Source organism: Passer domesticus, chromosome 3 (genome assembly GCF_036417665.1).
Source record: "Passer domesticus isolate bPasDom1 chromosome 3, bPasDom1.hap1, whole genome shotgun sequence".
NCBI classification, from domain to species: Eukaryota; Metazoa; Chordata; class Aves; order Passeriformes; family Passeridae; genus Passer; species Passer domesticus.
The window spans coordinates 92,325,480-92,353,042 of NC_087476.1; the positions used below are offsets into that span (position 1 = coordinate 92,325,480).

The following is a 27,563-nucleotide window of genomic DNA, read 5'->3' on the forward strand; positions in this document are numbered from 1 at the left end:
ATGTTGGTCAATAAAATACTTTTGCAGCCACGATGGTAGTGGAGCAATGAATGCCTCTGTGGTAATTGAAGTTAAATAAGGGCAGGTTGTAGTGGAGAGTGCGGGCACACTCAAGCTGTATGGAATAGAACCAGGCTGGAGAGGTGAACTCCTGGTTAGCCTTTTACATTAAAAAAAACCCCAATAAAATATTAAAATAAAGTTGGGAAACTGACTTCATGCTACAACGCAATTAATTTTTAGAAGTGAATGCTTGGAATTTTCAAGGCCAAAAGCTTAAAGAAAACCTTCAAAGAAAGATATAAGGAGGTATCTAGGAGGTTTTCTACTCTGCTGCTGGAGGATTTTTCTCCGCTGTTGTGTATTGTGGTCAGACTTTTCTTCCCCTTCTTCCCATTTTTCTTGGGTGGTGTGGTTCTCCTGACAGGTATGACAATGAAGAGAAATTCAGGACAGTAATGTGTGGCTTACCTCGCTTTCCCAGGATGTGCAGTGGCAATGAATAAGACATTAGCTGGGTATGTTCACTTAATGATCAGCCATTAGCAATTGGCTTCTAATGCCTCTGGCTGAGCTTAGAGTCAGCACTCCCTGACACAATGGCTGGTTTTTACAATACCCATTTTGGTGTTATCTTAAGATCAAAAAGGTCTCTGCAAACAAGTACTCTTTCTCTGTATGTGCTCTGGTCTGTTCCATGGGGGTAGATGGGCGTTCTGGGTATATTTCCTGTAGCTGGATGTATAAGGCCACAGGCACCTCCTGGCAAATACCAACTAAACTGAGTCCAACTTTGGTGCGTGAAATACAAAGTACTGTAAGTAAGAGGTAACAAATATATCTTATCTATATATGTATGTGTGTATATATATATACACACACACATACTTGTATATATAAAATGGTAGTTCAGTTGTAAATTACAACATAAAAATGCGAGTAGCTAGCAAGGTGATTCAGCACACTTAACATTTTTCATCCACATCCATGAGTGTTTCTTTACAATACTGTTTGTTAAAAATAATTCTTCAGGTTATTTGCAGAGAAGCTGGAGACAGAGAAATGTGAGGCAAGGCAATGCTGGGGAAGATGGAATGAGAGGGAAGGAGGGTGGTGGGGTCAAAGTCCCACTGCATTGACCACTTAAGTTAGATATGGGCAGGTCTGTACCACTACTGGGCAACAAGAGCCTGCACAGAAATGTGGTCATTAACATTTTAATGTGGGCATGGAATAAACTAATAGAATTCCATGATTCATTATTAAAAATGCTTCAATTCAGAAGAGAAAAGTGCTTTGTTTATACAGCCTTAAAAGTAAAGCCTTATATTCTTTCCAGTTTGGGTTATTTGCTTTCAAATTATACACTGAATTTACTGGAGATAAATCCCTTGGAGGTGATGTTTCTATAATCCAGGCCTTTTTGTTACTTGTGTGTGTGTTTATTGTTTGCCATTGTACCTCTTCTTTTCTTTTGCCTTTCCATTACTGAAATTATTTCCTAGTATGATGGAATTCCAATGTATTTGAATGGTCAGATCAGTACAGCTATTTGTTTTGTTGCTTTTATGTTAATTTTGGTATTATTAAAGTACATGTTCGTTTTTATATATCTTTATATTTTTAGTGTGGAAGTTTAAAGTATATCTATATTGTTCTCTTGTAACTCTTTACTTGAAATTTCAACTTTTTACAAAGTAACTATTCTCGCTCATGTTTGTGTAGGGGAAAATGCAGCGTTGCACTTCTGAATGAGACAGAATCTGTGCTGTCATACCTGGAGAAAGAGGTAATTGTGATTTCTCTTCAAGTAAATATTAGGATAAGTTTCTTTTTCTTTCTGTATTTTTAACAAATGGGCAAACAATACTTTGAAAATCATATCTTGGATGATAGGTTAGAAAAATTATGTTCACAATACTGATTTAAACAATATTATTGGATAAAAATTTAATTGACACACTTAAATGATAGGTTTATTATGAATCTGTATTTAGAAAATAATTAATTTGAAGTAATTAATATGACATCTTACAGATGAAAATATAAAGATGTTTTCTTGTAGCAGACACTGAAGAAGGAATTCACATGGTGCTTTTTTTTCCTCCTTATTTTTTCCTTTTTTTTTTCTTTTATCATGTGGAAAGTATCTACTCATCTTCCTCTGGAAGATACTTAGGTTGCTTAGCTTTACCAGAGAGGACAAAAATTCCCCAAGAATTTGAAAGATTGCGAAATACCTTTAAAATAAACATATTTTTTCTTGGGAGTGTCTTAATATAACATCTGGAAGGCAGTGTTCTCTAACTGAAATTAGCATATCTTTATTTTTAGTTTTCTACACCAAACCACTGATAATCAGTAAAAATATTTTTGAAAGCAGGACTTGGCCTATTCTTATGTGACTATACCACATTTGCCAATACTGTTTTAGCGCCTGAGAAGGGTTTACACAGACAGTGGTTTTTTTTTTTTTTTGAGATTAATTTATAATGGGATGTCAGTATAGTTGAAATACTTACCGAATTTAACACGTTTGCACTCATAAGTATTTAACATTATTTCTCCTCAAATCCATTGATATATTTGTGTATGGATCTTTTCATTATTGCTTTGTTCTAAAGTAAGTCCTAACAATGAGAGAAGTCTTAATTAGCCTTTTAAAAGCACTCATGAAACATCTGTATTATGTAAAATAAAGATTTATGTACCAGATCTGTGTTCTCTAAAGTACGCAAATTTCCAAATGGAAGGTGTTGCAAATTTAGAAACCTAATTTTAAAAATTATTACGCTGTTGCAAATATGTCTCTTTTTTTTAGGATACCTTTTTTTATTCACTGGTGTATGATCCATCATTGAAAACACTTTTAGCAGACAAGGGAGAAATCAGAGTGGGGCCTAGATATCAAGCAGATGTGCCAGACATGCTTGTGGAAGGTAAATACTTGATCTCTGATTAGTAAAAAAATAAAAGTTGTTGTGTTGTGTCAGCTCATGCTGACTTTCTGAACTAAGCTAATACATAGAGGCAGAAAAAATAAGATAGTAGGTCTGAGAAAATTTATGAACACCAGTAGATATTATGGAAAAAGAAAGGATACTTGAATAGCTGTTGAAAATGCATCCATTTCCAGTCTGTGCATAGGAATTTGATATTTGTTTGTTTAATTATATGCTCTGGTTAGTTATTTAATATAGGCTGCATTGAGAAAAGATGTTAAGGACCAACCCTTTTGTCAATTATTGACACTGTAGTAAAACAAGTGGAAAAGATATTTCTTCTTTCCCGTTTTAAGCTAACAATGCAATAAAGAGAATTCAGGTCTTTGTGTCTTCTTATTTCAAAATATTGTCTTTCTTTAAAGCATCTTGTTTGTTTTGTAGCAGGGTTGAAACAACTCTTTCTAGCCTTGGCATAGCTTTAAAATCAGTGATGTTTTTAAAATTTTATTTTATTTATTTATAACCTAACTTAACTACCTATGCCTCTTTTGCTACATAGAACTATTATTTTAAATAAAATTGCAAGTAAAATAATTATTTAATATTTTCATCATATTTAAGAAGCATGAGTACTTACTCATGTCTTGTTATGTTTACAACTGTATTTGCTAATTAAATTTTTTAAAAAAGAAAAATGTTTCTTTGGAAGTATCTAGATTTAGATATTGTTTTCAAGAGTAATGGTATTTATTCTTTAAAAAGAAGGGATTATGTGAGAAGAACATCACTTGCGGTAAGTCCAAGGAGTTCTGAATGCCCAAATATATGAATTTGTAACCTTAAATGTTGTATTTTCTATTCATCATGTTCTACTTTTTTTTCTGCTATACTTGAACAAAACCCCCTATTATTTCTAACTTCTACAGACCTTATTTAATAAAGGTATGAAACAAGAACAATTTGATTTCTGGCAAGTGGCAGATTATTTTACAATGAATGCTATTTAATAATCACCTGCATTATTATTCTGACTTTTTGTTTAATAACCAGAAATAGTCTATAGGAAGTCACTTCAGGTTTGTTTACAAAATGTACGGACTTGTTTCAGAACAGGTTTATGAATAGATTATGAACCACTGCTATTCTTGCTGGGAATGTACCTGCCATAGGGAAAAAATAGTCGTGTAGATGTTCATACGCTCAGGAGAAAAGCTTGCCAGAGGGCTCATGTGCAAATGGCTGTCTCAATGTGTGTGAGAGGCAACTGGGAAGTCCTGATCTGATTCCCAAGTACCTGCTTGAACTGTAGAGTTTTTAGGATAAGCTAGGGCTGTCTGCCAGGCAGGAAGTATTTTTCTACTGAACTCTTCTTAAATTTTGAATGACAGACGTTAATTATGAGATAGTGAATATTACATATAAAGGATTTTTTTCCTGTTCAAATTTTACTTATTTGATTTTTTCTAAAGTTAAAATTATTAATTTAAATGAATAATTTTAATATTCATTTAAACGAAAGTTACCAAGTTCTTATGGAGCTTAACGTTTTAAGTCCTTGGTTTAGTTAAAATGAGTGGTTAAGCTGTCTTGTACATCATGAAGATAGGATTTCACTGTCTGTTACTGTCTTCTTTTCCTCATACCCCACTAAGCCCCAAAATGCAGTAAGTGGTGCAGTCCTCTTGCTGCTTTTAGTAGGAAACGATAATCCATCAGGGTGAGAAGCACAAAGCTGCCCACAAACCAAGGATCTGTTGGTACGTGGAGCACTTGAGCAGTTCAGTTGGATTAATCTGCATATATTTCAGGTGGCTGGTGGAAAAAAGAGTTTGGTTTTGGGAGGATAAAAATATCTAAATTACGGTAGTTTGGACTGATTTTTTTCTAAATGTTTCCCATAGCCCTCTATCCTCCAAGGAAAAACAAAAGCTGTTGCTGTGTCTTTATGTAAGCTGACAGCCTGGAAGTTAATCCATTCACTGTCAAGCCTTTTTTTTCATACAAACAAATCTAAACAATGTTTAAAATTAATATGTTAAAAAAGTTATATTTGGAAAGTATAGGATTCTGTAAAGATTTTTTTCTTTATTTTTCAGCCTGTAATGATAAAAGTGGCTAGTGATCTGTATCTCCAAATTGTTATTCTCTAATGGGTAATTCTTTAAAAGTGTAGAGCCATCCCCTGAAGTTAAAAGAAAGAATTTAGGCAACATCTTGTCAGTTCAGAAAAATCAGATTTTATATAATCTAATAATAGTATTCTTAGATTATATCAAATAAAAAGAATTCCTGAATTTGTTCACACATAAAACTTGTTCTGTAATCTAAAGGAAGAATACCTTTTTGTAGAAAGTTGGTGGGCATATTTTATATTTACAGAAAATCCCCAAAACAAACAAACAAAAAATATAAACAAATCAAAGATTTACACACCATCAGTTGTTTTATTTTCAAAGTTACTGGCGTATAAATCCAATTCAAATGACTAAAGACAGTTTAGATTAGCTTTCAGAAGGCCACTCACAACATGGCTGAAAAAAAAGAAGCTCTACAAATATTTAATTAATTTGTAAATACAGTGATAAATTCTAGTAGATTTAAGATTCAAATTGCTTGCACTTTCTCCATACTGTGATAACTTATGTTTTATCTGAATAGACTATGGTGGTTTTGTTTTGGGTTTTTTTGGTGTTTATTGGACGAGCCTGCGTGGCTTTTCTAGGAATAGATTTTTTTTTTTCCTTGCATTGATGTTGCCATTTTTGCATCCTTGAGTAAAATTTGACCTAATCATCTGCAAACCCAGGTGACTAGGTCAAACTTTGGATAATACAGCATACCTACTTCTCCCTGCCTCAGGAGTGTTTTGGATAAATTTATATTGCTTTTTAATTTTTCAATATAAAAATTTTTGAAAAAATTTATTTTAATTTTTGAAACTAAAAGAACATCTACTTTCAAAAGACAAAAAGGTTTATTAAAATCAAGATGCATGATGAAGTCTTCCAGATGCAACTGTTTTGTTTTTCCACATTAGGATATGTTGAATCATAAATCCTTTACACAATTGCAGTAAACAAATATAAACAAAGTTAAAATTTGGTTGAAAATGCGTAAGCCTTGTAAATCCATGACACTTCTGTTTGTAATGGTGTAGCTAAATCACTTAGATCACACATTTAGTGAAGACTGTAACTTTGGAGAAAGACCAGAGCAGATTTCTTTCCTCAGTCTCTTCCGGCTTTTGTTGTCACCATTCTTGGGAATTAAGCTTAGGAGTAAAAGTTGTCAGATTTGAATGATTTTGTGGTTGTGTGAAGTCTTTTGTCCCCCTAGTGCCAAGTGTTACAGTCTGTCTATACTCTAGTTTGAAGATTTTAGAGTCTTTTTAGTTGCTTTGAATATGCTGGTAGAGAGGAGACTGTTCTACAGCATTGACTGAAATTCTGGCTAGCAGGATGCTGAAGAATGTTCTTTCTTTGTTTTAACAACACATTCTCCAGTGCCTTATTCCGTGGATGGAGCAGCTTGTTTCCACATCTGTTTCCAGCGTGGGGTAACATTCTTCTCCTCTGTGCAGAACAAGAATAAAAAGGTTTATCTCTGAGAATCAAGAGCATGAAATTGGGCAAGGAGTATCTTGTTTCTGTGGAGCATCGCTACTCCTCAGTACAGGAGCAAGGTGTCTCATTTTCTGCATGTGATGGCCAGAAGATGCTGTGTGGTGCACTCACCTACAGTATTTGATCAACACCTTGTAAAATCTTTGACTTAGTAACTTCAATAAGCAAAGCTAAAAGCCCTAAACAAGCAAGAACAAAACCCTATACAGTGTTGGTCTAGGCAAGTCATTATTATTATTGTTATTTGGTTACAAGGCATACTTTTATAAATTGTTCTGAATATGATCAAATTGTTGTCACCTTAAACTAGCAGATTTTATTTAGTTGTGTTTTGTGTACAGGGAGATTGCACCCAGGCAAACTAGTTTAGATTCTTGGTAGACTTTTATATAACATTGATTCTTACTTGTCTCACAGCTTTAAAATCCAAATGTTTTTAAAATTCTGGCATTTCAACTGGTGTCTCATGCAGTGGAATAACTGATGCAGTGACAGTTTGTTTTACATGGTTGGCTAAAAAAGCAGAGAATGAGTGAGAAAAAGTGCTAGCATGGCATTAGGGATATAGTTTATGAAGTAGGATAATGCTTAAGAATGGGAGAAATGGGAAATCTTTTTGCTCTGTAGGAGTTCTTCTAATGCATTATTTTTCTTGTCACATGCCTGTGCTGCTCTTTCTGCCTCATGTATGCCATCATAGGCCTAACTGCAGCTGTCACACAATTTAAATGCATTTACACAAAATAAAATGCATGACAGCTTAGCTAAACAAACACAATTGAAGTCATGTTGCAAATAGGGAAGCCAATTGTTTACAGTAACCTCATTGGCCAAATCGGTAATTTCTTAAGTAATGCTTACTTTCTTTCATTCATGGTGTTGTGAATCAAGTGGAAAGGCTGCAACCAAGTCAAAAAAAGGTCTTCTGTCTGTCAAATGTCTATTAAAACTTCTGAAGCAAAGTATATTTTCTAAACAAATCTAAGAAAAAACGTATCACGACTGTATTCTGGGCATGATATGTAAATCTAGTGAAACTGTCGACAGTAATTCTCTGGCAAAAAACATCACAACCAAATAATTGTATTTTTTAGAAAATTATTACAATCTGGAATAACAGTTTCCTATGATTTTTTGAAAAGTAATTTATCAAAATAAATTTTCTAACGTTGCATTTGAGTTTGTATGCCAAGTTGTGGTAGAACAGTGTGGTGGTAAGCAATGTGAGATGTTCAAGTGTTGAAACCAGGATTTTCAAAAAAACAGCCCAGCAGTGAGGAAGGACCATGCTGAATCAGGCTATCAGCTGTTTGTCCCTGCATGAAATCTTGTCACTTGAGGTTTGTTAGTTTTCTAAAAATTTATTTAAAGCCTATTAGAAATTCAGTAAAGTGTCACCTTGAGCTTCCTAATGAACTTCTATGATCTTTTTTCAGTACTTCAGGATTTCTTTCTAAAAAGCCTGTGGACCACTGTGTCTTGGTTGCAATTTTGATTATTTTGGCTAGCATAGCTGTGAGCCTTGGCTGTGCTTAGTTGCCCACATTTTTTATTTAGCCACATTCCCTCCTTCACACCCTAGGTATAACAGAATTTGGTTTGAGCTCATGTATCTCGATTAGTAGCTGTTGTATTCCTGAGATCCAGTAGAAATCTGGAGAGGATTCTTATCCAAACTCAAGTATCTTGTTATTGTTCATAGTGTATAATTGTTCTCTAACCTCTCCTATAGATGCATCATTTTAAGGTGTATCTTTTAGATCTCTCATGATGCATGTGAACCTCTCCACTTCTGTCCACTCATCATAAATGCAGAAAATTAATTTGATTTCTCTTCCAACAATTAATTTGAATTTCTCTTATTTGCTTCCTTTTTAAATAGATCACATTGTCAATGTCTTGGACTCTTGGGTAGTTTAAAGACCTTTTGACTCTATTGATGGTCTGAGAAGACTTTAGTCATTTTAATACTCTCTGAAATTTGGACAATGCCGTAGCATATAGGAGGATAAAAGAAAAGTGACAAAAAAAGAATTAACCCCAAGTCTAGTAATGTGTCTCAATGACAAGGACAGTTTTCTCCCTCTATGATGTGAGGTGTCCCTATTATTTTTCAAGCTGAAGTGAAAATTACAGTGTATGAAAGTACCCTCACTCACATCTTTCATAAGCATAGGAATTTTATGGGGGGATGAAGGGGGTGAGAGGAGCAGCTCTATGGGAAAGCCCTGCCGTGCTGCAGGCAGTGAGGGGATGTTGGCCAGCAGTGGCTCTTGTGTTCCCTGGGCAGCATCCCCAGCAGCTGCATGCATGGTTATCTCAGCAGGGGAAGTGTTCGTTTTTAAAAGTTTATTTTTAATAATGGTGCGAGATTTAGTTAACTAAACAGATTATTCAACTACGATTTTTTAATTTGAGTTTGGTTATATTTTTTTTTTTTGTACTTGTTGTATGTTAATCCACCACTAGATGTGGATTTTTTTTTTATTTTATTTATTTTTTTTTTTGAGGTTGGGATTAAATGTGTGAGATGGTATTTTTTGTTTGGACTTAGATGTTTATTGGTTTTTATTTATATTATAGTCTTAGAAGTTGTGCATTTTGTACTATTTTATTCATAAATTATAAAATGGAGTTGTATTTATATTTTATAAGGTTTTTTAAGGATAAATTGTTTAATTAAGAAATTATTAAATTATTTTTATTTTTAACTTAACTATTTGTGACTTGTAATGTGGATTTTATTTAATTATACAATACTACTTAAAATCATGAAGAAGAGGATGATGAAGGTAAAGATTAGCTTCTGTTTTAAAACTTCTATCTTGTTTTACTATATCTTATAACTTTAAACTCTAAGTTTTTTTACTATATGATATTACACACTTCTATTCAAACTACACACATAATTTCAGTTTTGTAATTCAATTTTGTAATCTTTCTCTACGGCTTCAGGTTAAATGTAGTGTTTTCTTGGCGGTCATTATCTGTTAGTGCAGAAAATTTGGAATTCTCAGCAGCTGGAGTCCCTACAGGGAAGTGTGTGCTGGGAATATTTGCTGCGTTAATTGCCTGGGCGCAGCAGCTCCTTCGTGCTCTGAGGAGTGCACAGCCAGCCAGGTGGAGCCAGGCTTCCCTGGGCAGAATGAGCCATGTCAGAGAGGAACATGGGATGATGGATGCAGGAAGGGTTAGCCTTGATTTGGGAAATGAGTTTCCAGTTTCTGTGCAGAGGTATGTGGCAGGAGACAAGCGGCAAGGCATTGACAAGCATGGTGTGGAATGATGCGGTTTCAAGGTTTCTCGGGGGAACTGGCTGCTGGTCCTAACACAGTGCCCCGTGCGGGGCTGTTTGCAAGTTCCTGTTTTAATAGCCTGGAGGGGGGATCTTAGACTCACATGCTAATGGTCCCCTCCCAGCTGCAGTCCTGCTCCCAGCCCGGTGCTGCTTATCTCTTGCATGTGGGTTTGAATGGAGACCTTAGGGGATTCTTTATGGAGGGGGGTTCTGACACAATTGGGTTCTCTCTGGCCATTTAAAGCAATACAAAGAGTGTGGAGTGGGCAAGGAAGAGGAGTACCCCCTGCTAAGACATACAGAAAAGGAATTACAGTCTCTGAAATGGAGGAGGAAGTACCCTATAGGAAAGATGTTCTGTTCAAAGCATTTTTTTTTCTTCTAGTAAATAAAATTGTAAACTAAATGCTGGAGTCCCTCTTGCACACCTGAAAATACCCCCTGAGTGGCTAGAAATAGCACATGCTGTGCAGCTGATTTCATCTTTGAAGCCAAGGCATTTTAGAATTAATGCAGTTCAATTAACTGAGTACTTAATAGGAAGTAGGGGAGCAGTTGGACAAATTTAAGCTGCAAATTTTGGTTGACATGCAGAGAAACTTAAAAGTTTCTAAAATGCTTCTGTTTCAAAAAAGAATAGATTAATTCCTTTTAGGGTGGTTTCTAAAGTTTTCACTGTTTTTGTGCTTTTTACGGCAACTCCATTACAAGAGTATGTTGTTTTTAGTACACCAGACACACCAAATGGAAACTATTAAACCCAGAGTTCAAGCCTTTTGATGTTTGGGAATATTGGAATTTCAGGATTTTAAGTTTAAACATGATTACAAGTAAAGAGGCAGATGAGAAACTCATTTACAATCTGTTTGGATTTTTAATATTATGAAAATTCAGGATTGCTTAGACTTGGTGTATTGTGTTTTCTGCTTCCCATATAACTAAAACTTTTTTTTTTTTTAATTCAATTGAAGAAAATATACCTTAGAATAGTGAAACTCAACTGTAGTTCCATGAGGAGGGATCTGTCCTTTTACTTTGTGGTACGTAATTCTCCCATTAATTATATGAACTTGAATTGGACAGTCACTAATGGAGCCAGACACCTGCAGCAGTCATTTGAATGGTGCATCTGATTCTCTTGTCAAAGATCTGTGCTGGCTTATTTCTGTTAGTATTGATGTAGTTGCAGTGATTTAATGCTGTTGTGAGAAGATAATAATCAGTCCTTTTTTAAAAAAACTTTGATATGAAATATTTTTAGAAGGTTCTGTATTCAAATATTTCAGTTAAAAAGTGGACAGCCAGATACTCTAAGGACAGATTAATGTGTGTCTGTGAGAAATATCTGACAGGATAAACAAATATTGTGTCTTTGTGTCCTATTGATTTCCAGAAAATATGGTTTGTAATTTGTGCTAAGTGATCACTTTTTTGACAGTTCCTGAATATTAACTGGAGACATTAATACAGTAAGTAGTTCTTAAAATTCAGAAAATATTGCCTTTTTTCCTGAGTTCAGTGTTTCACAAATATTATCTGGCTAACCTTTTGTATTTAACTAGCTTTAAAAAATCATGAGGCCTCATAATTTTGAGGCCATGTTAGTGTTTCCTTTGTGAGTGAAACAAAGTGCCATTACAAGAATAAAGAAGTGAAATTGGAGTAAACCCAGTTGCTTAGGTGTGATCAAAGGAAGAGTTGCTTTTCTTGTGCACCCACAGAAGGTGACAACAGCAGCACCTTTAGGCTCTTCCATCAGCAGTATGTGAGGGAAAGGTTTTTGTGGAAAAAGCTATCAACCATAAAGTTATTTTTGGGTGGGGTTGAGGAATTAGTGTGTCTACTCACTTGGTTGTACATACAGCAAATTGGGAGTTCACAGTCAGGGTTCAAAAGCAGGTTTCTTGTCAATTCAAGATGATTTTATGGGATCCATAGAGCACAAAGCAAAGCTCAGAGTCTGAAATTAAAAAATACCTTTAGGTACAAAAGGAGGTGGTTATGCCTAACTCAGGTTTGCTTCTAGATGCCTAGAAACCTGGTAGAAATTGATTTCACCAAGTTCAATGTGAAATGCATTGAATTTTTATGTTTGACTGAAAATCTGGTAAATCAGTAGCAAAATAAATGATAACTTCAAAATATTGGTTAGAATCTTGGTTCAACTATAAGATGATGGCTTTCTATTTCAAGGCATTTTTCAGAAGGAATGCATAGAACAAAAGTTATAACAAGCAGATTTAGGAGTTCCTATTTGTGGAAGTCCCAATAGAACACCAAACATAACAGGTGTAAGTAAGACTCACCTTTATGGACTGAATAGAAAAAAAAATGTTGCTGAGACTTCATTCATCTCAGCTGAAAATAGATATTTAGAATAAATCAGATATTTAGATGAGATGAATCTCAACAAATAATAAAATTCCTTGTTATATATGCTCAAATATATTTTGTTCTCAAATGGGCTTTCTGTTGGTTGCACCTTTGACTTTGGGTTAACATAGTTTATTTATTTCTGTAATACCTTCTAAAAGTAGGAGCTTGAGGGTTAGCCAGTTTAAACTTGGTAGTCTCTTGTCAGATCTGAAGATTTTTTTTTGTTATTAAGCTCGTACAGTAAATTTTGCATAATTAACTGTCAAATGCTTGATTATCACAAACAGTAAAATATACTTTACAGTATTGTTCATGTCAAATTTTAATAGGATTATAATATCCTTTACATTGCTTTTGTCAATCGCACTTTTATTACTGAATTATTGATTTTTGTGCTGAACAATTAAAAGCATATTGATGGAATTTTATCAGTTCTGTTAGAAATTAAACACAACACGTGTAAATGGCCTCTTGATTAATGTTTTCAGAAAAGACTTTGCTTCAGCCTAATCATGCATTTGCAAGGAAAATCTGTAGTTTAGGGCTGTGGCCACGCATACTACGGAAGCTCAATTAGGTATTTGAAGCTTTGCATTATAAATCATAGTGTTTTATGAAGTGTTTTCAGTGATGTAATTTAACATCAATACCTCAACAAATTCTGTTCCAATTTGTTGAGATATTAAGTACATGTATAATTTTGATCACAGAGATCAAATGTGGTCATGGAAATTTCTGAGCTTCAGTTCTCAGATCATTCACAACTTCTTTGTTAACAGTTGAGAATAAGATAGAAGAGTTGGAAATTGTGCTGTATATCAATTAGACTTTACAGAAGCCGCTCAAAAGATGAGGTGAGTTGTGTGGGTTGTCCTGCTTGGGATAGTTGGAGTGGGATTTTTCTGGTATTGTTTGGTTTCTTGTTCATTGGCTGCTCCAAATTGTAAGAGCAGGTCTGTCTTTCTCAACTTTGATTTATGCTTGAGGTCAGTCGAATTTTGGGTCTTTATAAAAAAGGAGCCATGATACCTTGCTGTCTTTAGCTCCTTGAAGAGACATAGGATTCTGTTACTAGTGTTCTGTTTGTTATGAACCTCCTATTTCTCTGCAGCTTGAAGGAAATGGTGAAAGGGGCCCTCTGGTTGCAGTGCAGCATGAATGGTCTGTGTTGTGTGTTGGTGTGGCAGGTTGTGTGTGATTGCTATCAGAAAGGTTTTGTTGCTAATAATAGCTGTAGGGCCTTGGCTGTGATTGTTCAAATACTAAATGAGTTCTGTCAGGTATCAGCCTTATAAAGGGTACAGTTATTTAGTGTGTGCTGTGTATGTGCTTATTATCCCCGTGAGCGCTCCAGTCACTTTTCAGCTAGCAACATCTTAGTGTTTAATTGACTTTGCTGGTATTTTCTACCTCAGTAACTTCACCTAAAAGGACTCACTGTAAGTTCAGATGTTTGTTTCTTTGCTGTTTTACTGCAAGTCTGATTTTTCTTCTAAATTTATTCTGTAGAAGATGAAAAAAACAAACAGCAGATGCAGATGAAATATGAATTTTTACACTTTAATAAGTCAAAATACATTTCATCCTAAACAAAAAGTTCTTGTCTAAATTGTTTTTTTTTACATTTACTCACATTAAAAGTTGGTTTTTTTCTCTTTAGAATGCTTAAGTACCAGGGAATTTGCATATTTTTAACATTAAGGGTTTTTAAGGAAACAAAAACCAAAAAACCAAACAAAAAAACCTCAGGACAACCCAAAACTGCAGAACCTCTGGTGTAATTTTAATTTATTCAGGGTTTTGGTGTGGGGTTGGTTTATTTGTTTGTTTGGTGGAATTTTTTGTTTGTTTGGCTTGTTTGGGGATTTTTTTTTTGTGTTTTAAAATTTTTTAAAATTTATTTTGAGAATAAAAGTCTCTGCATTATAGTATCCCTTTTTCAAAAGCAAGTATTTTAAATACTATTACTATTCATACGTAGTATTTTACTGTTCTTTTTACACTCAATCGTTTTCACCATGATTTCCTGAAAACTCTATTGCCTCATGTGTTTCTATTTCAGGAATTTCAGCAAAACTGAAAAAAGTTCTGCAGGTTTTTGAGAAAGAGGTAGCCTCATTTGTTCCTTCCTTCCAGCAGTGAGCACTTCCATAAACCAGCCATCCTTGATGCTGCATTATATAGAAGTTGGTCATTAATGTGTGGTTGCAGTTCAGTTTATTCTGAGCTCAAGTGCAATTCTTTCTGTTAATTTCTAGGAATTTAGAACATGATGAATTAAAGCTCTGAGCATTTTGTGAGTGCTTGTCTTTTGAACATCAGTGATTAAATTATAAGTACTGTAAAGCTGAACACTGAGAGAACTTTAAGGTCATAGAGGCAATTCTATTTCGAAAGGGATTTTTCAAGTGCAGAATGATTAAATGTTTTTATACATTCAAGCTCTAGAGGATAAGTGGCGACTGAACTATGCATGTTTTATTTGCTTTAAAAATGCCCAATAGCAGTTTAAATGCTTGTAGACAAGTAACAGGCTTTTATCACATGATGTATTTAATTTATAATCTCTATACATAGCCTGGTTTTCATTTCTAGTCATTATACATGTCTTGCATTCATAAATTATTACCATGAGATTTGCATAAACATAACTCCTTACCTGAGTAATTGAAATCTGAATATACCTCTGTAGGCAAGCTAAGGCAGAGGGGAGATTGTTTTGAAACTGAAAGGTAAACAAATAATTTTTCTTTTGCCTACACTTTTCATCTAAGCTTTCTCATGTTATTTGCACATAACTTCATTATATTTTTTGAAGAGTTAAGTGTAAATTTTTGAACTTTTCTTCTGATTTTTTTTTATCTGTACTGGTGAGAATTGCAAATGATAAAAAAAAAATTAAATAAAAATGAGTATATAAGAATTTTATGCAGGATGATTGTCTTAGTGAGGAACTAATGTACATTTCATCCAAGGAGAAAGCTCAGCTTTTACATTAGACAGACAGGTTTAATGTCTGGAACTTTATTCATATACAGTACAAGAAAATTCAATGTGATTATATTTTCTCCTCTGCAAGTTAGAGAAAATGTTTGCAGACTGTCTAAATAGCAGCATGAGAATGTGATTCATGAACTGAAACTTCATTCTCACTGATTTGTTGCCTATTTTTACAACAATGGTACACAAACAGCACATGAAACTATGTTCAAAAAAGTATTTAGGATTACCTGCAGATAGTAGACTCCCAAAGAATTCTGGCAACAACCTGCTAAATGCTTTATCTGCTTAAAACCATATTTCAGTGAAAGAAATTTCATTGTGTTACGTGGTAAACTCATCTAGGGGAGAGTAAGAACCAATAAGTACCTCTCTTCCTCATCCTTGCAATGTTAGCTAAGAGATATTCCTGTTCCACAAGTACAAAACTAAACCACAGAGATGAAGACACTGGGTTGACTTCTTATCTATGTGCTAAGCATTAAGAATACAAGCCTTTACAAATGCCTTCACACTGATCTGCTTGGTGTCTGGTGAGTCTGGGGAATAGACACACACATCAAAACTGGCTGATTTCAGGAGGCTGGATGAATAAATGAATTTACTTACTAGGAGGAACACTGTGGCTGGAAGTCTTGGTCTGGTGTCCTGTTCTGTCCATGGACAGATCTACTGCCTTACTCTGACTGAAACCCCACAGCTATGGATTTTCTGTCCCATGGAGTTAAGGATCCAGCAACTGGCACCTCTGTTTTGCACATGTTGAAAACTGGATTCATTCAGCAAGCTGAGCACTGCCGGTGTTTAGGTTGCATGTTTGAATTGAATTCACAGCTGAATTACTTTTTCAGAAGGAGAATAAAAAGGTTTTTTGAAAAATAGTGCAAATCATGCAAAATACAAAAAACTTTATACATCAGAGGTGTCTTTAAAATCAGATATCTCATCAGCTGTTTTTCATTAAAAATTAAATTTGTATTGTTTCATTGACATTTTTAAAATGAGACCTGACTTATAGGTTCATATTTCGGTTTCTTAATAATATATTTTATTGCAGTATTGTTATGTTTAAATTAAAAGAATTCCACTCTAAAAAGTTGTTTATATTGAAAGTTATTTTCTTTTAGTTGGGTACAAGAAGAACATAGAATCATGCTGAATCTGATGTACTAGTTATCTTTGGGATATTTATCATCAGGAAGTGAAATCTCAAAGATTAGATAGAGCTTTAATTTCTTGCACCTCATTTAAAATACATTTGGTTTACTTTTGTTTTGTAAATTTTTTCTTCTTTTTTTTAGAGGGGCATATCATGCTTTCATTTGTCTAAAATGACTAACTGAAAAACAAAACTTTTAAACATTTTTTAAAGAAAAATCTTACTTTTTATAGAAGACACCCATGAGAAATAAGGAATTTAATGATTGATGAAGAGTAAATCAGATGTATTTATGACCATCTACTAATGTTTTCCAGTAAAATTAGTCATCAAGGTTAGACAGGCTGTAATAAAATTATAAACAATGACTTAAATAAGTTGGATATACTGGTATGTTATATCAGTTATTCAAAAACTTGCCTTCTCGGTACTTCTCAGAAGCTGTAATTGATGTACTGCTGGTGGTAAGGGAAGGTGGCACCTTTAAAACTGAACTCAGATGCACTGAAAATGGTGAAAGTAAAACTACCCCATTCCTTTGTGAGCTGGGTTTTGCAATATAACAAATTAATACCCTGACAACTTTATAATCTGTTCGGTTTGAATGTTTTATACTTTGGTGTCAAATTCAACAATGTGTATCAGGTAGATGTTGATGTGCTAACAGAGTAATTGCATCTTAAAGTGGTTTGCTAAGTTAAAAATCCTATGGGATGTGGTACAGGCATGATCAGCTAAGGATTGACAGCTCAAGTAAAACACAGAGGGTTGATGATCATTATTTTGAAAGACCTATTTATCTTATGTGATCCTGTTATTCTAATGCTTTCAGCACAAGCAAAGGAAGTCAACAAAATACTTATTCCTGAAATGAACTTTTCTAAGGTTTTTACAGCACTGCTTGACTGCCTCTATGGTTTGGTCTAAGTTACTTTCCCTGTTGAAGTGATTATCTCCTGCCATGAAAGCGAAAAATCGGGAATTAAGTAGCTTTTTAAAGTGCAGCCTGGCAGATTCCACCTATTTTCTGGAAACTCTGTCTACCACTGTTGCAGTGATATTTAATATTGCAGTTATTATGTGATTAGATGATTTTGGTAATGATATTCCATTGCTTGTATCCTACTTATGTCTACTGCCATTATAGAATGTTACTTGGCAATATTTGAGATTCACCTTTATCAAGAGTTACAACACTTTATAGTAACAATTGTTTAATTTCCTCCAATTGAAGTAAGAACTGTAGTATTGCAATTTTTAAATTCTTTTTACAAACTTGATTCAGAAGACATGTTTTGTTCTGTTTGAATACTGGTGCTGTGTTTGTATGATGTTTTCTCTTTTTGAGAAGTATAATCTACCTGAGTAATGTTTGATCGCCAGACTATGATGTTCTGAAATGGTTAACTAACATAAAAGTTATTTAAAAACTAAATATTAACAGATTGAAATGAAGTGCTCAGAGAATATTTATAAAATGTAGAACATCACCCACAATGTGTCTGTCACAGATGGAAGAAATGAATGTATTGACAGGTGTGCAATCGATAGAATAAGTTTATAGATCTAAAATCCTTTCCAAGATGCCAGAAATTAACAGTTTGTCTTCAGTATTGGATATGAATTATCTTGAACAGAAGCTGAAGTCCCATTAGGCAGCCAATGCTTTATTGCCTTTGTATTGGAAGAAAGTAATTTACTGTGTTTTTCTGAGAATGTGACTGTGAAATTTGTTCCTGAAGCATTAGCCAGACAGCATGGTGCAGTTCTAACTTGTGTGTTTACTAGGGATAAATATATACCACATTTTAATTTCTTTCAAGAATCAATGTGCTAGAAGTCATCATATATGACGTGATTTGAGAAGAGCCAGTGCTTGGTTTGCAGTCTGCTTCCAGTTTCTTAAGTGTACAGGTTATTTCATGTCTTGATGCTACTGTGCATGTTTAGACTGGCTGTTTTCATAAAGTGATAAGAAATAGCACAGACTAAACTGATCTTCTGTGTGATCAGAGAGGTATCTACACAGCCTAGATTTTCAAAGGGAATGGAATGGCTGGATCGGACAACAGGTTTTCATTCTTGTAGTAGATTGTAAAAGTCACAGACAAGTACTGGCAAACAGCTAAACACTAGTGGTTTTCACATGTTGGCTGAGGGAAGAACACACTCCTATTCTAAAAGAGCAGGGGAAGACAGTGATTTTTACTTGACTGTTATCTCTCATGACCACAAACGCGTTGGCTACATCCCACAGGAAAATCTCCTCGTACTGGTAGCATAGATGGTGCTTCCTCCATCAACCTCTGAAATTTTTCTTATTTTACAGGAGAAGTTATTGGTGTAGTAGGCAAGACAAGATCAAGTCTTTCTTATGAATGTGGATCCTTGTACCAAATTCACACTTCACTGTTCTTCCATGCAGTACAAATCATATTCTTGTAACAATGTATATAGGGCAAAATAAATTTTGGAAACCACCCCCACTGTTTCAGCCAATGTGCATGTACACCAATTGTTTTGTTCACATAAATGAATTTGGGAAATGATGATGCATTACATAGCAACTTTCTTGTTTTTAACAATACAGATAATGTAGTGGCTGAAGAGGTAAAAAATGCTTAAATACAGTAGACAACATTTTTGCATAATGATTTATTTTTTCAGGACATAGAATACAAATTGGATAGAATTTAATTGCTAAAGTTGATTAAGTGTAAAATTAAATTTATTATGGTTTAAGTGCAACAGTAACTTTGAAATACTAGACAAGCAATTTAAAGAAGCCACTGATTACTTAGGCTATGGTTTCAACTTTATAATAAGATTTTATTAAGGTTCATTGGTATTTCACCTCTTAAGCATGTCTCCTCAAATTGAAATGCTGATGCCAGGGGAACATATTTATTTTGGTCATGCTGCATTATGGAATTTAACTGGATAACTGCTGATGATTGTTAAGTACTCCATGTGTATGTGTATATGTTTAAAAATGTACAATGTCTCTTGTAAACATCTTGCAAGAACTACACAAAAGAAAACAGTGTGAGTAATAAGTGTTTTGTCCCATCTACCTTTTGACAGGAGAATTAGATGACAGAGAACAGGCAAAGCTGGAAGTAAAAGTATGGGATCCAGATAGCCCCCTTACTGACCGTCAGATTGACCAGTTTTTAGTTGTAGCACGGTAAGATTAAAATTCTCTCATAAAAAATCCTTTTCTTTGTTCTACTGACTATTTATTCCCCTATATCGTGTTACTCATCCTGTTTGCCATTTTGTGAGCCCTTCTCTTTCCCACAGTTAGCTAAAATTAAAAATCAGACCATGCCCATTTGTATGTTTATTGATGGTACCAATACAGGAGACAGAAAAAGAAAGTGAGTTTTGGAATAATGATACACTCCCTGTATTTCAGGTTATAGTAGAATTTGATACTTTGAATGTAGATATCAGTTTACTTTCCCCTCAGAGTAAATTATTTCAGTGCTAATAATAATAATACAGTCTTGTGTTTTACAGTACTTGGAATTTCATGGTGTAAAATAGAGGTTAAGAGTAGAAATAAAGAAAATATTAACAAATAAATGGGTGCAGAACTTGCTACATATACATGTAAGCTGAATAATTATTTTGGATGAATATTGAAATAAAGATTTGAAGTCATATATTTCATTAACAAAAAAAAATCAAGTAAGCTCAATTTTATAAATTAATATGATTATGCAGATTTATGAAGACAACATCAAAGTGCTTTGAATTAATGAATACCTTTAGAAATTACTTATCTATTTAAAAAAAACCCTTCCAAAATTTGTAGGTTTCTTACTGAAGGACAATTCTACATTCATAGGGTACAGCAGGTTTTGCCTTTCCTGTAATTCATAGTTACAAAGGTACAGTTCTAATGATAGCAGAGAACAAGTTCACATATGGATCCTACCCTGAAAAAATCCATCTCCTGTATTTTCTGTAACCTGCTTGCGGAGTTTAGTCTCAAATCTTCTTAGGCAAATAATCCTTTTACATGGGTTCTAGTTTTTGGGACTTTTTCTCTCTCCTCCCTTTTGAAAAAACATTTCAGGAAGAAAAAAAGAAAAAAAACATTGGCCTCTATTTTCCAGTTAATGTGTATAGTGATATGGGATGCTGATTTACTCATTTGCAGTTCATGTGCTGATTGGCTTGATTTTTTTTTCCTTACTGTTCCACTTGGAATGTTGTATCCTTACTATAAAGTACTAAAACTTTTTTTTACCTGCCCTTGTTGAATTTTCAAGGAAGACAGAGGGGTTTAGGTATTAACAAGTGTTCAGAAAGTTACAGGGTCTGGTAGATGTTCCACAGAAACCAAGAATCTGAACTACTTTTTCACCACCAATGTAATACCTGGAGATGTATGGCCACTTTACTATGGTGAGCCCTAAAGAAACATCTGTATGAAGACTGGGAATTTTGGAAGAGTTCATTCATTGCTTTAAAAATTCCTCTATTCGCTGTTTCTCAGCCACTCTGGGGAGCTGAAGTAGTATTCTGTGGAGCCAAAAATGTTTCCTGAGGAATGTAGCAGTAAGCAGCCTCCTGGGAAGTAACAGAGAATAATTAAATAGATAAAGAAGAATATCCTTTTCTCCTCCTGTTGTTTAAGGCATTCTTTGCAATGCTGCCCCCTGACCAAGACTGCTTTTATTTTCAAGTCAACACATTTCTATAAAGATGATTTCTGTTATAGTAGATCATGGCTGATTAATTGTTACTATCCAAGGTTCTGGGGTACTTGGATACCACAAGAGTAATACCTGATCTGTAATCAGATATTACTCAGGTGCAGCTTTGTGGATGTTCTTTCACAAAACTCCATCCATCTTTAGAAGCTGCTTTTCAACTGACAGAAATGGTTTCCAAGCTCCTATATACATGTTTTCACAGGATGCTCTAAGTGGCTTCTGAGACAGATTTTTATGAATTTCTGGAGAAATAGTTCTGTGATTATTTGGTGGCAGCTTTCAATACAGTGTGTTGTGTGGTTACAGGATTTATACTGGGCCATTATACAGGACCATTAAAAGCTGCTTGAGAAACAGTGGAGAGCTGGTGAACAGTGCTTACAGACACCTCTGCTAACTGATAACCTCAGACTAACTGTGGCTCACTAGGCATTGGCTGTGCCTGCTGGATTTCCAGTTGGAATGATCTTTCTCTGGTTATGTTTAGCTCTGCAAATTTGAAAATATGACAAGAATGATTTTTTTCTTAAATACCTTTACGGATGTGATTTTCATTCAGTATGTGTATGCTATTCTGCTTGACATTTTAAAAGCATTTTCAAGTGATCCTTTTCAGATGCTGTGTTGAAGGAATTGAGTATTTATTCTCATTTTTATTCCCAGTCTGATCTGGTTGAAAGAAGAGTTGCTTTTGTCCTTAAATGCTTTAGCTTTTTCAATCACACAGGCAGCTTTGTTGTTTTTTTTAAAAGGTGTTTAAATACTCTTTTTATTTGTATTGCCCATTTACAAGTATATTTATATTTTTACCTTGGACATGTATCTTTCCCAGTCTTACAAAGTTTGTTTACTGTCTCAGGAATGAGAGGCCTTTTCTTCTAGATTTATATGCCTGGTCAGTCTGGGCTTCTCACTAAGCCCTACTATTCAGTAATTTCCTGGTTAGAAATGAAGAAGAGTATACCTATCCTGTGCAGAAATTAGAGGTAACAGTCCCCAATAAATCGTGGAGATTTGTAAAAAAGTGGAAGGATCCACAAACTTGGCCTCCCCAAGTAGTTTTGCCTGACATACAAATCTTGAAAGTACCTTATGGTGCCACCGAAGCATAATTTGGGTGAAGACTCTTGCTTGAACTAGCAATAGCATCTGTTAGGAGAAGCTTAAGGCCTCAGACTAATGTATTCTGGGTGTGAGTTGTCTTTTGGGAGATTGTCCTGGTTTAGGGCAAATTTGGGAGAAAGCCTCCAAAAGGGGGCCCTTCCAGAAACAAACCCACATGGCCCCTCCCCGCCACTGGTTCAGGAAGGATTCCTCGAAGAGAAGTGGAAAGAACCTGTTTCTTTAACAGGCACAGCATCCCCAGCACACAAAATGAGCAATACCAGATGACAACACTCTTTCACCGATCTGAAAAGGATGACAGATTCAGAAAGTCTCTCCTGGGAGTGGTCGCTCTGTTGTTGGTCCCTCTGGTGCTGGGAATGGCTGCTGCAGCCACAAGATGCAAACTCTTGGTGTTTCCCAGGTCCCAGTCCAGAGCAGGTTTCAGTGGTTTCAAAAAAGGGAAAGAAAACCAGTCCAGGGAAAATTCAGACTACCTAGCTAAACTAACTAACAAGCAGGAGCAAAAGCAAGACCAAAGCAGGAGCCAGAGCAAAGCAAGAGCAAAAAGCAAAAGCTGCCCTATGTACTGCCCTGTCTGTGTCCTGCCGACTGTGGGGGAGTGAGCAGGCTGATAACAAAGCAAAACTTTGCTCTTCAGAGCCAGTCTTGAAGACACAGAACATAATAACCAGCATAAATAGAACAAACCACTGAGGATACAAGCATCATAATGTCACCCTAGAACAGTAATTTTGTCTTGTGACAGTGAATAGTCTTAACAGCATCTTCTACCGCATTCGGATAAGGTACAACTGCACTAACCAGTTTTCCTTCTGTCCTATACATGGGCCATGCTCCGTGTCTGCCAGCTTCAAAGGAGAGGACTTTGAGAAGCTGCAACAGCCATTTAGGTCTGCCCACATTAGCAAATAGCTCATTATAGTAAAAATGGGTTTGTAGAATTGAAACATTTGGTGCTGAGGCCCTCAGCACCAAATGTTTCAATTCTACAAACTGCACATTTTGAGCAGATTTTTTTTTTTAGTCATAACTCTAATCTAGTCCTGTGGACTAAATATCTATGAGTGTGTGGAACCCAGTTGGGATGCTATGAGATACTTTTTTTGTTGTTGGTTAAAATGAAGTAGATAAAAATGCTGGCGCAGCGTTCCTAATTTGAACTGATTTAGATACACTACGTTTCTTCCAGTCATCAGTCTCTTATAATTGCTAATATACAAGTAGTACTTCATTTTGTTGCCAGATGTTATATTCTTTTTCTTATTCTGTCCTAAGCTGCACAGTGTTAGGAAATAGAAGCATTCCTATTGTCTGTATAATGAAATAGTCCTGTCTTTTTTTGGTTTTTCAGAGTAAAAAAATATCCTTCCCAGTCTCAAATGCTGTAGGAGGTGTGGGCTGTGGTCTGGACAGATGCTGAGAGCTGATGAATAACCTTTTTTTTTTTGTTTGTTTGTTTTTGTTTTTGTTTTTTTTTTCCTTTTTAAAATTTTCTTTCTATCTGCTAATTTGGTCTACAATTCATTGCATGATACATTTTTGGTGCATTCTAGTTCCATTTATGTGCTTTATGATTCAGTGAAACCATTATGAATGTAGTTCTTTTATTCTGCTCCATCTAACTACATTACCAACATAGTCTTCTGGAAGGAATATATTTCTAAATGAAGCTATTTTACAGACATTTGTTGTCTGTGGTCCCAGTTTATTCCCAACTAAACCAGAGTTTTGAAATCTAATTAAAATAGACTGAAGCATTGCATCTCTACCTTGAAATTTTGTACTTTGATTTCTATGACATTAAAATGGCTTTACATACCTCTATCTGACATATTTTTCTTCACTCAAATGCCTGCTTATTTTTTGATGCAAAACCATAGAAGAATGGAAAATTACTTGTTAGTCATGTTAAATTAGAGCTTGATTCTTCCTGTGTTGTTCCCACTTTTCCATTTGCTTTAGGACATTGATTATATTAATTTTCTGTTGGCTACTATGTTATAAGTGCTCACAGCATGTTGGTATATTTGGAGACGTTCTGTAATTGTTATGTTAATTTATCTTAGAGTGGGGAAGGGAACACAGTGCAGCTTCAACTGGCAAGGTCTTTCATTATACAGAGGAGAATAATGCATTCATTAACTGAGAACCATAAGTAAAAACATTTACAGGTGTCATCAAAAAGTAGTGCTTTGTTCTTGTGAAGTAATTCATTGTAGTCAGTGGCAGTAGACCAGATTCCCAAAGCTCATAAATGAAAATAAATACATAAAAGACATTGGTTTGCAGTCTTCAGTATTACAATGCTCCTGGATTCTCTGGTGGTGCTGAGAAGTAAAAGGAATTGAAGTTCATTAAAGAGGTAATTAAATTTAATGGCAGAATTGCAACATAAAATTATGCAGCAAAAATGGTGAAAAATCTTGATGCCAATGCTGTGCTCGCAAAAGTGGATGTTTGCTAGCAAGGTGAATTACAACATCTAATGGCAAGCAGATGGTTTGGCAGTAAAAAGGAAAAATATGTTCACATCAAGTTTACCAGGCGTATCAAAAATTCTGTGTATCTGCCTGTCTGTCATTCCTGGCTAGTATATGTTTATTCCTTTGTGTGTTTTGTATTACTGTACTTCTTGACCCAAATTCATTTGAAAAAACTAATTCAGACTTGGAGCTGAATTTATTTTTGAATTTTTTTTTTCATGACCTTTGATCTATTTCAGTATAAAGAATAAATTTCCGTAGCAGACTTTTCATAGACCTGCTTTCAGGGTGCTGTACATCTCCTCCTCTGTGACTGTGAGATTGCAGGATGGCATAGAGATGATGCCTTAAATAACATCCTGTGAATTAAACTACTTTTATCTATTGGATTCTATTTCTGTTGAATAAGAAAGATTTCACATATGTTTCATTTCTATTCATATAGCAATGAAATGTATGGTCGTATCATACATCTATATATCAGGCCATGCTTACTCTAACTTTCAGAGTCTTTCAGCAAAAGAATAGTGGCAGGTGACTTTTCATGTTTATCATGCCATCTCCTTTTGTGCTGTAAATACCTGAAGTGATAATAATGAAGCATAGCACTGTACACTTGCTTAGAAATGCAAAGAAAACATCTTTTTTAACAGCATTATTTTACTTTGAATATATTCTGCAGGTGAGATTTTGCAGAACTAAGTAGTAAAAAATCTCATGTGTATTTTCAGTTTTAAATTACTGTTTTGTTTCTTGCATGTGTCTTCACTGAAGATTTTTTTTCCTTCTTTCCAATATTTTAAGTATCACAATATTTTCTTAAAGAGACTCAGATATTAATTGGCTGGTTTTTAAGTTCAGATCAGTCTAAGAGATCATTTTTTAGGACTCTTTCTAATTTAGTGTGAAGTGGAACATTGGAGTAAAGACAAGGAAAATGAAAGGTTTCCCTTCTTACTATGTAGAAAACCACCAAAGAGCACTAATTGTTTTCCTCAAAAATATTAGCTGAGAGGTGAAGCATAGGTCTCATTCATTAGTGTGCAAGTATCTGTGGAGAACTGTGGTTTTGCAGATTTGTGTATGCACTGTGCAACAGCTTTGTCCAGAGTATACCCGCTACTTGTGAAAGCAGACAAACAATATTAAAAAAAAGTGAACAGTTTTGAAATAAACATCCTCAGATTGAGAAGGATGTATGTCTTGACTGGATTTTCAAGAGTACAAGGTAGAATGAAATTGAGAGTTACTTGCCTGCATCCAGAACTTTCTGGATCTGATTTGATGCTGGACTGCTGTTGCTATTGGGAGATGCAGAGGCTTTTTATCCTGATGTAGAATTGCAGTGGTTCCAGATTTTCTTTGGTAAATAATAGCCCTTTTCAGAACTAGGTACTGATGAGCCATAACATCTTTGGAAGCTTATTTGGACAGTCTCTTGTGATTTCTGCTTCTTAATTTCTTTGATTACCACTAATATTTAATATTTTGCAAAAATTTGAACAATTATTTCCTTTAATTTCTTAGATTTGAGCTATAAGTAATTTGGAGAAATGTATTTTCTATGTTAAAAATCTAATAAATTTTTCCTGAATGTAGGGCACACAGGCATAGCAACTGCAGTGATCTCTCAAATTTTTTGGACATAGACCTTGTTGAGTTTTGCTAAATACGTGGATTTATTCAATAATCTTAGATCCTGGCACTGGACTGTATCCATTTGTTTTGTTTGTATGGTTGTCATCTGCAATCTGTTATAAACCCTCTTAATTCTACTCTTTAAGATAATTAAACCAAGGAAAACCAAATTAAAGTAACACTGGATCATTTGATCTAACTCTTGAAGTTCTTACAGCTGCCTGATGGTGCAGGCTGTACAGAGACTGATCTTCCTGCTGATAATACCAATTGTTTGTCTTGTCCATCTCTCTGCCACCTGCGTAATTCACTGTCTGTGTGACTTTTTGGCTTTAGCTTATTTTGGAAATTGTGGGGACTGTTGGTTTCTGTTTGAAGTTCAAGTATTTTAATTACACATTGAATAATTCATAAGTGGCTTGCTGAGCACAGTTTTTTGAGTTGTAAGTTTATTATTGTTATTATTTAATTAAATATAATTTCAGTTAACTATTTACAATTGCTCTTTGAATTGTATAAGCTTAATTAATTAAAAGTAAGACATTAATATTGAAAGTTTAAGAAAAGTGAGTGGTTAGGTTGTGACTATTTAGCTTGTGTTGGCTTAATATGGGTTTTATTTTAGGCAGATGAAGACAAGACTGTGTCTTCTGGAAATGGCATTGTTTAGTATTTATTTTGTTCCTTTTCTAAAACAATTGAATGGTGTAATTAGAAAAAAATCATGCAAGGAAAAGTGACAAAGGTAGATTTTGACCTTTGCATCAATATATACCTCATGTCTGTATTTTTAATTGAAAAACATGAAAAAAAAAGGATTGTAATGATTTCTAAAATTAATACTGAATTTGGATGTGAATCGTATAGCTAGATTATATAAAACACTGTATATAATTATTTAGTTTTGAACCTAGTTACTATTTAACAGCCAATTGCTCTAGAATTTCTACACTTAGTTGAAAATTCACTGTTTTTCAAAGTTTCTATGGAAAGGAGAGCTAGAAGTTTGATTTTAAGAGAGCCACAGACTTGCACACACCCCACGTCTCCAGAGCCCCCAGTTTGTGTGCTGTACCATCCACACCCCCTGTCCCGTCACTATTGACACCCCAAATGGTACACTGCCTGCATTTTTTTTATGTAGTATTTATTTGTTTTGTTATTCTTATTATTATCATGTTTGTTC

General features: G+C 34.7%; 1 protein-coding gene across 11 annotated transcripts in view; it reads left to right on the forward strand.

Moving 5' to 3' along the window:
• The window catches only part of MTA3 (metastasis associated 1 family member 3), a 300,754-nt gene that overhangs the window by 109,418 nt on the left and 163,773 nt on the right, over positions 1-27,563 (forward strand). For all 11 annotated transcript variants that reach the window (XR_010359201.1, XM_064414387.1, XM_064414386.1 and 8 more), the window contains 3 exons: positions 1,726-1,789; positions 2,822-2,939; positions 19,486-19,588. Coding sequence is in view for 10 of the 11 variants with exons in the window: in XM_064414387.1 (XP_064270457.1) it covers positions 1,726-1,789; positions 2,822-2,939; positions 19,486-19,588 (285 nt within the window). In the remaining variant the exon portion in view is untranslated. The remainder of the gene's footprint in view (positions 1-1,725; positions 1,790-2,821; positions 2,940-19,485; positions 19,589-27,563) is intronic.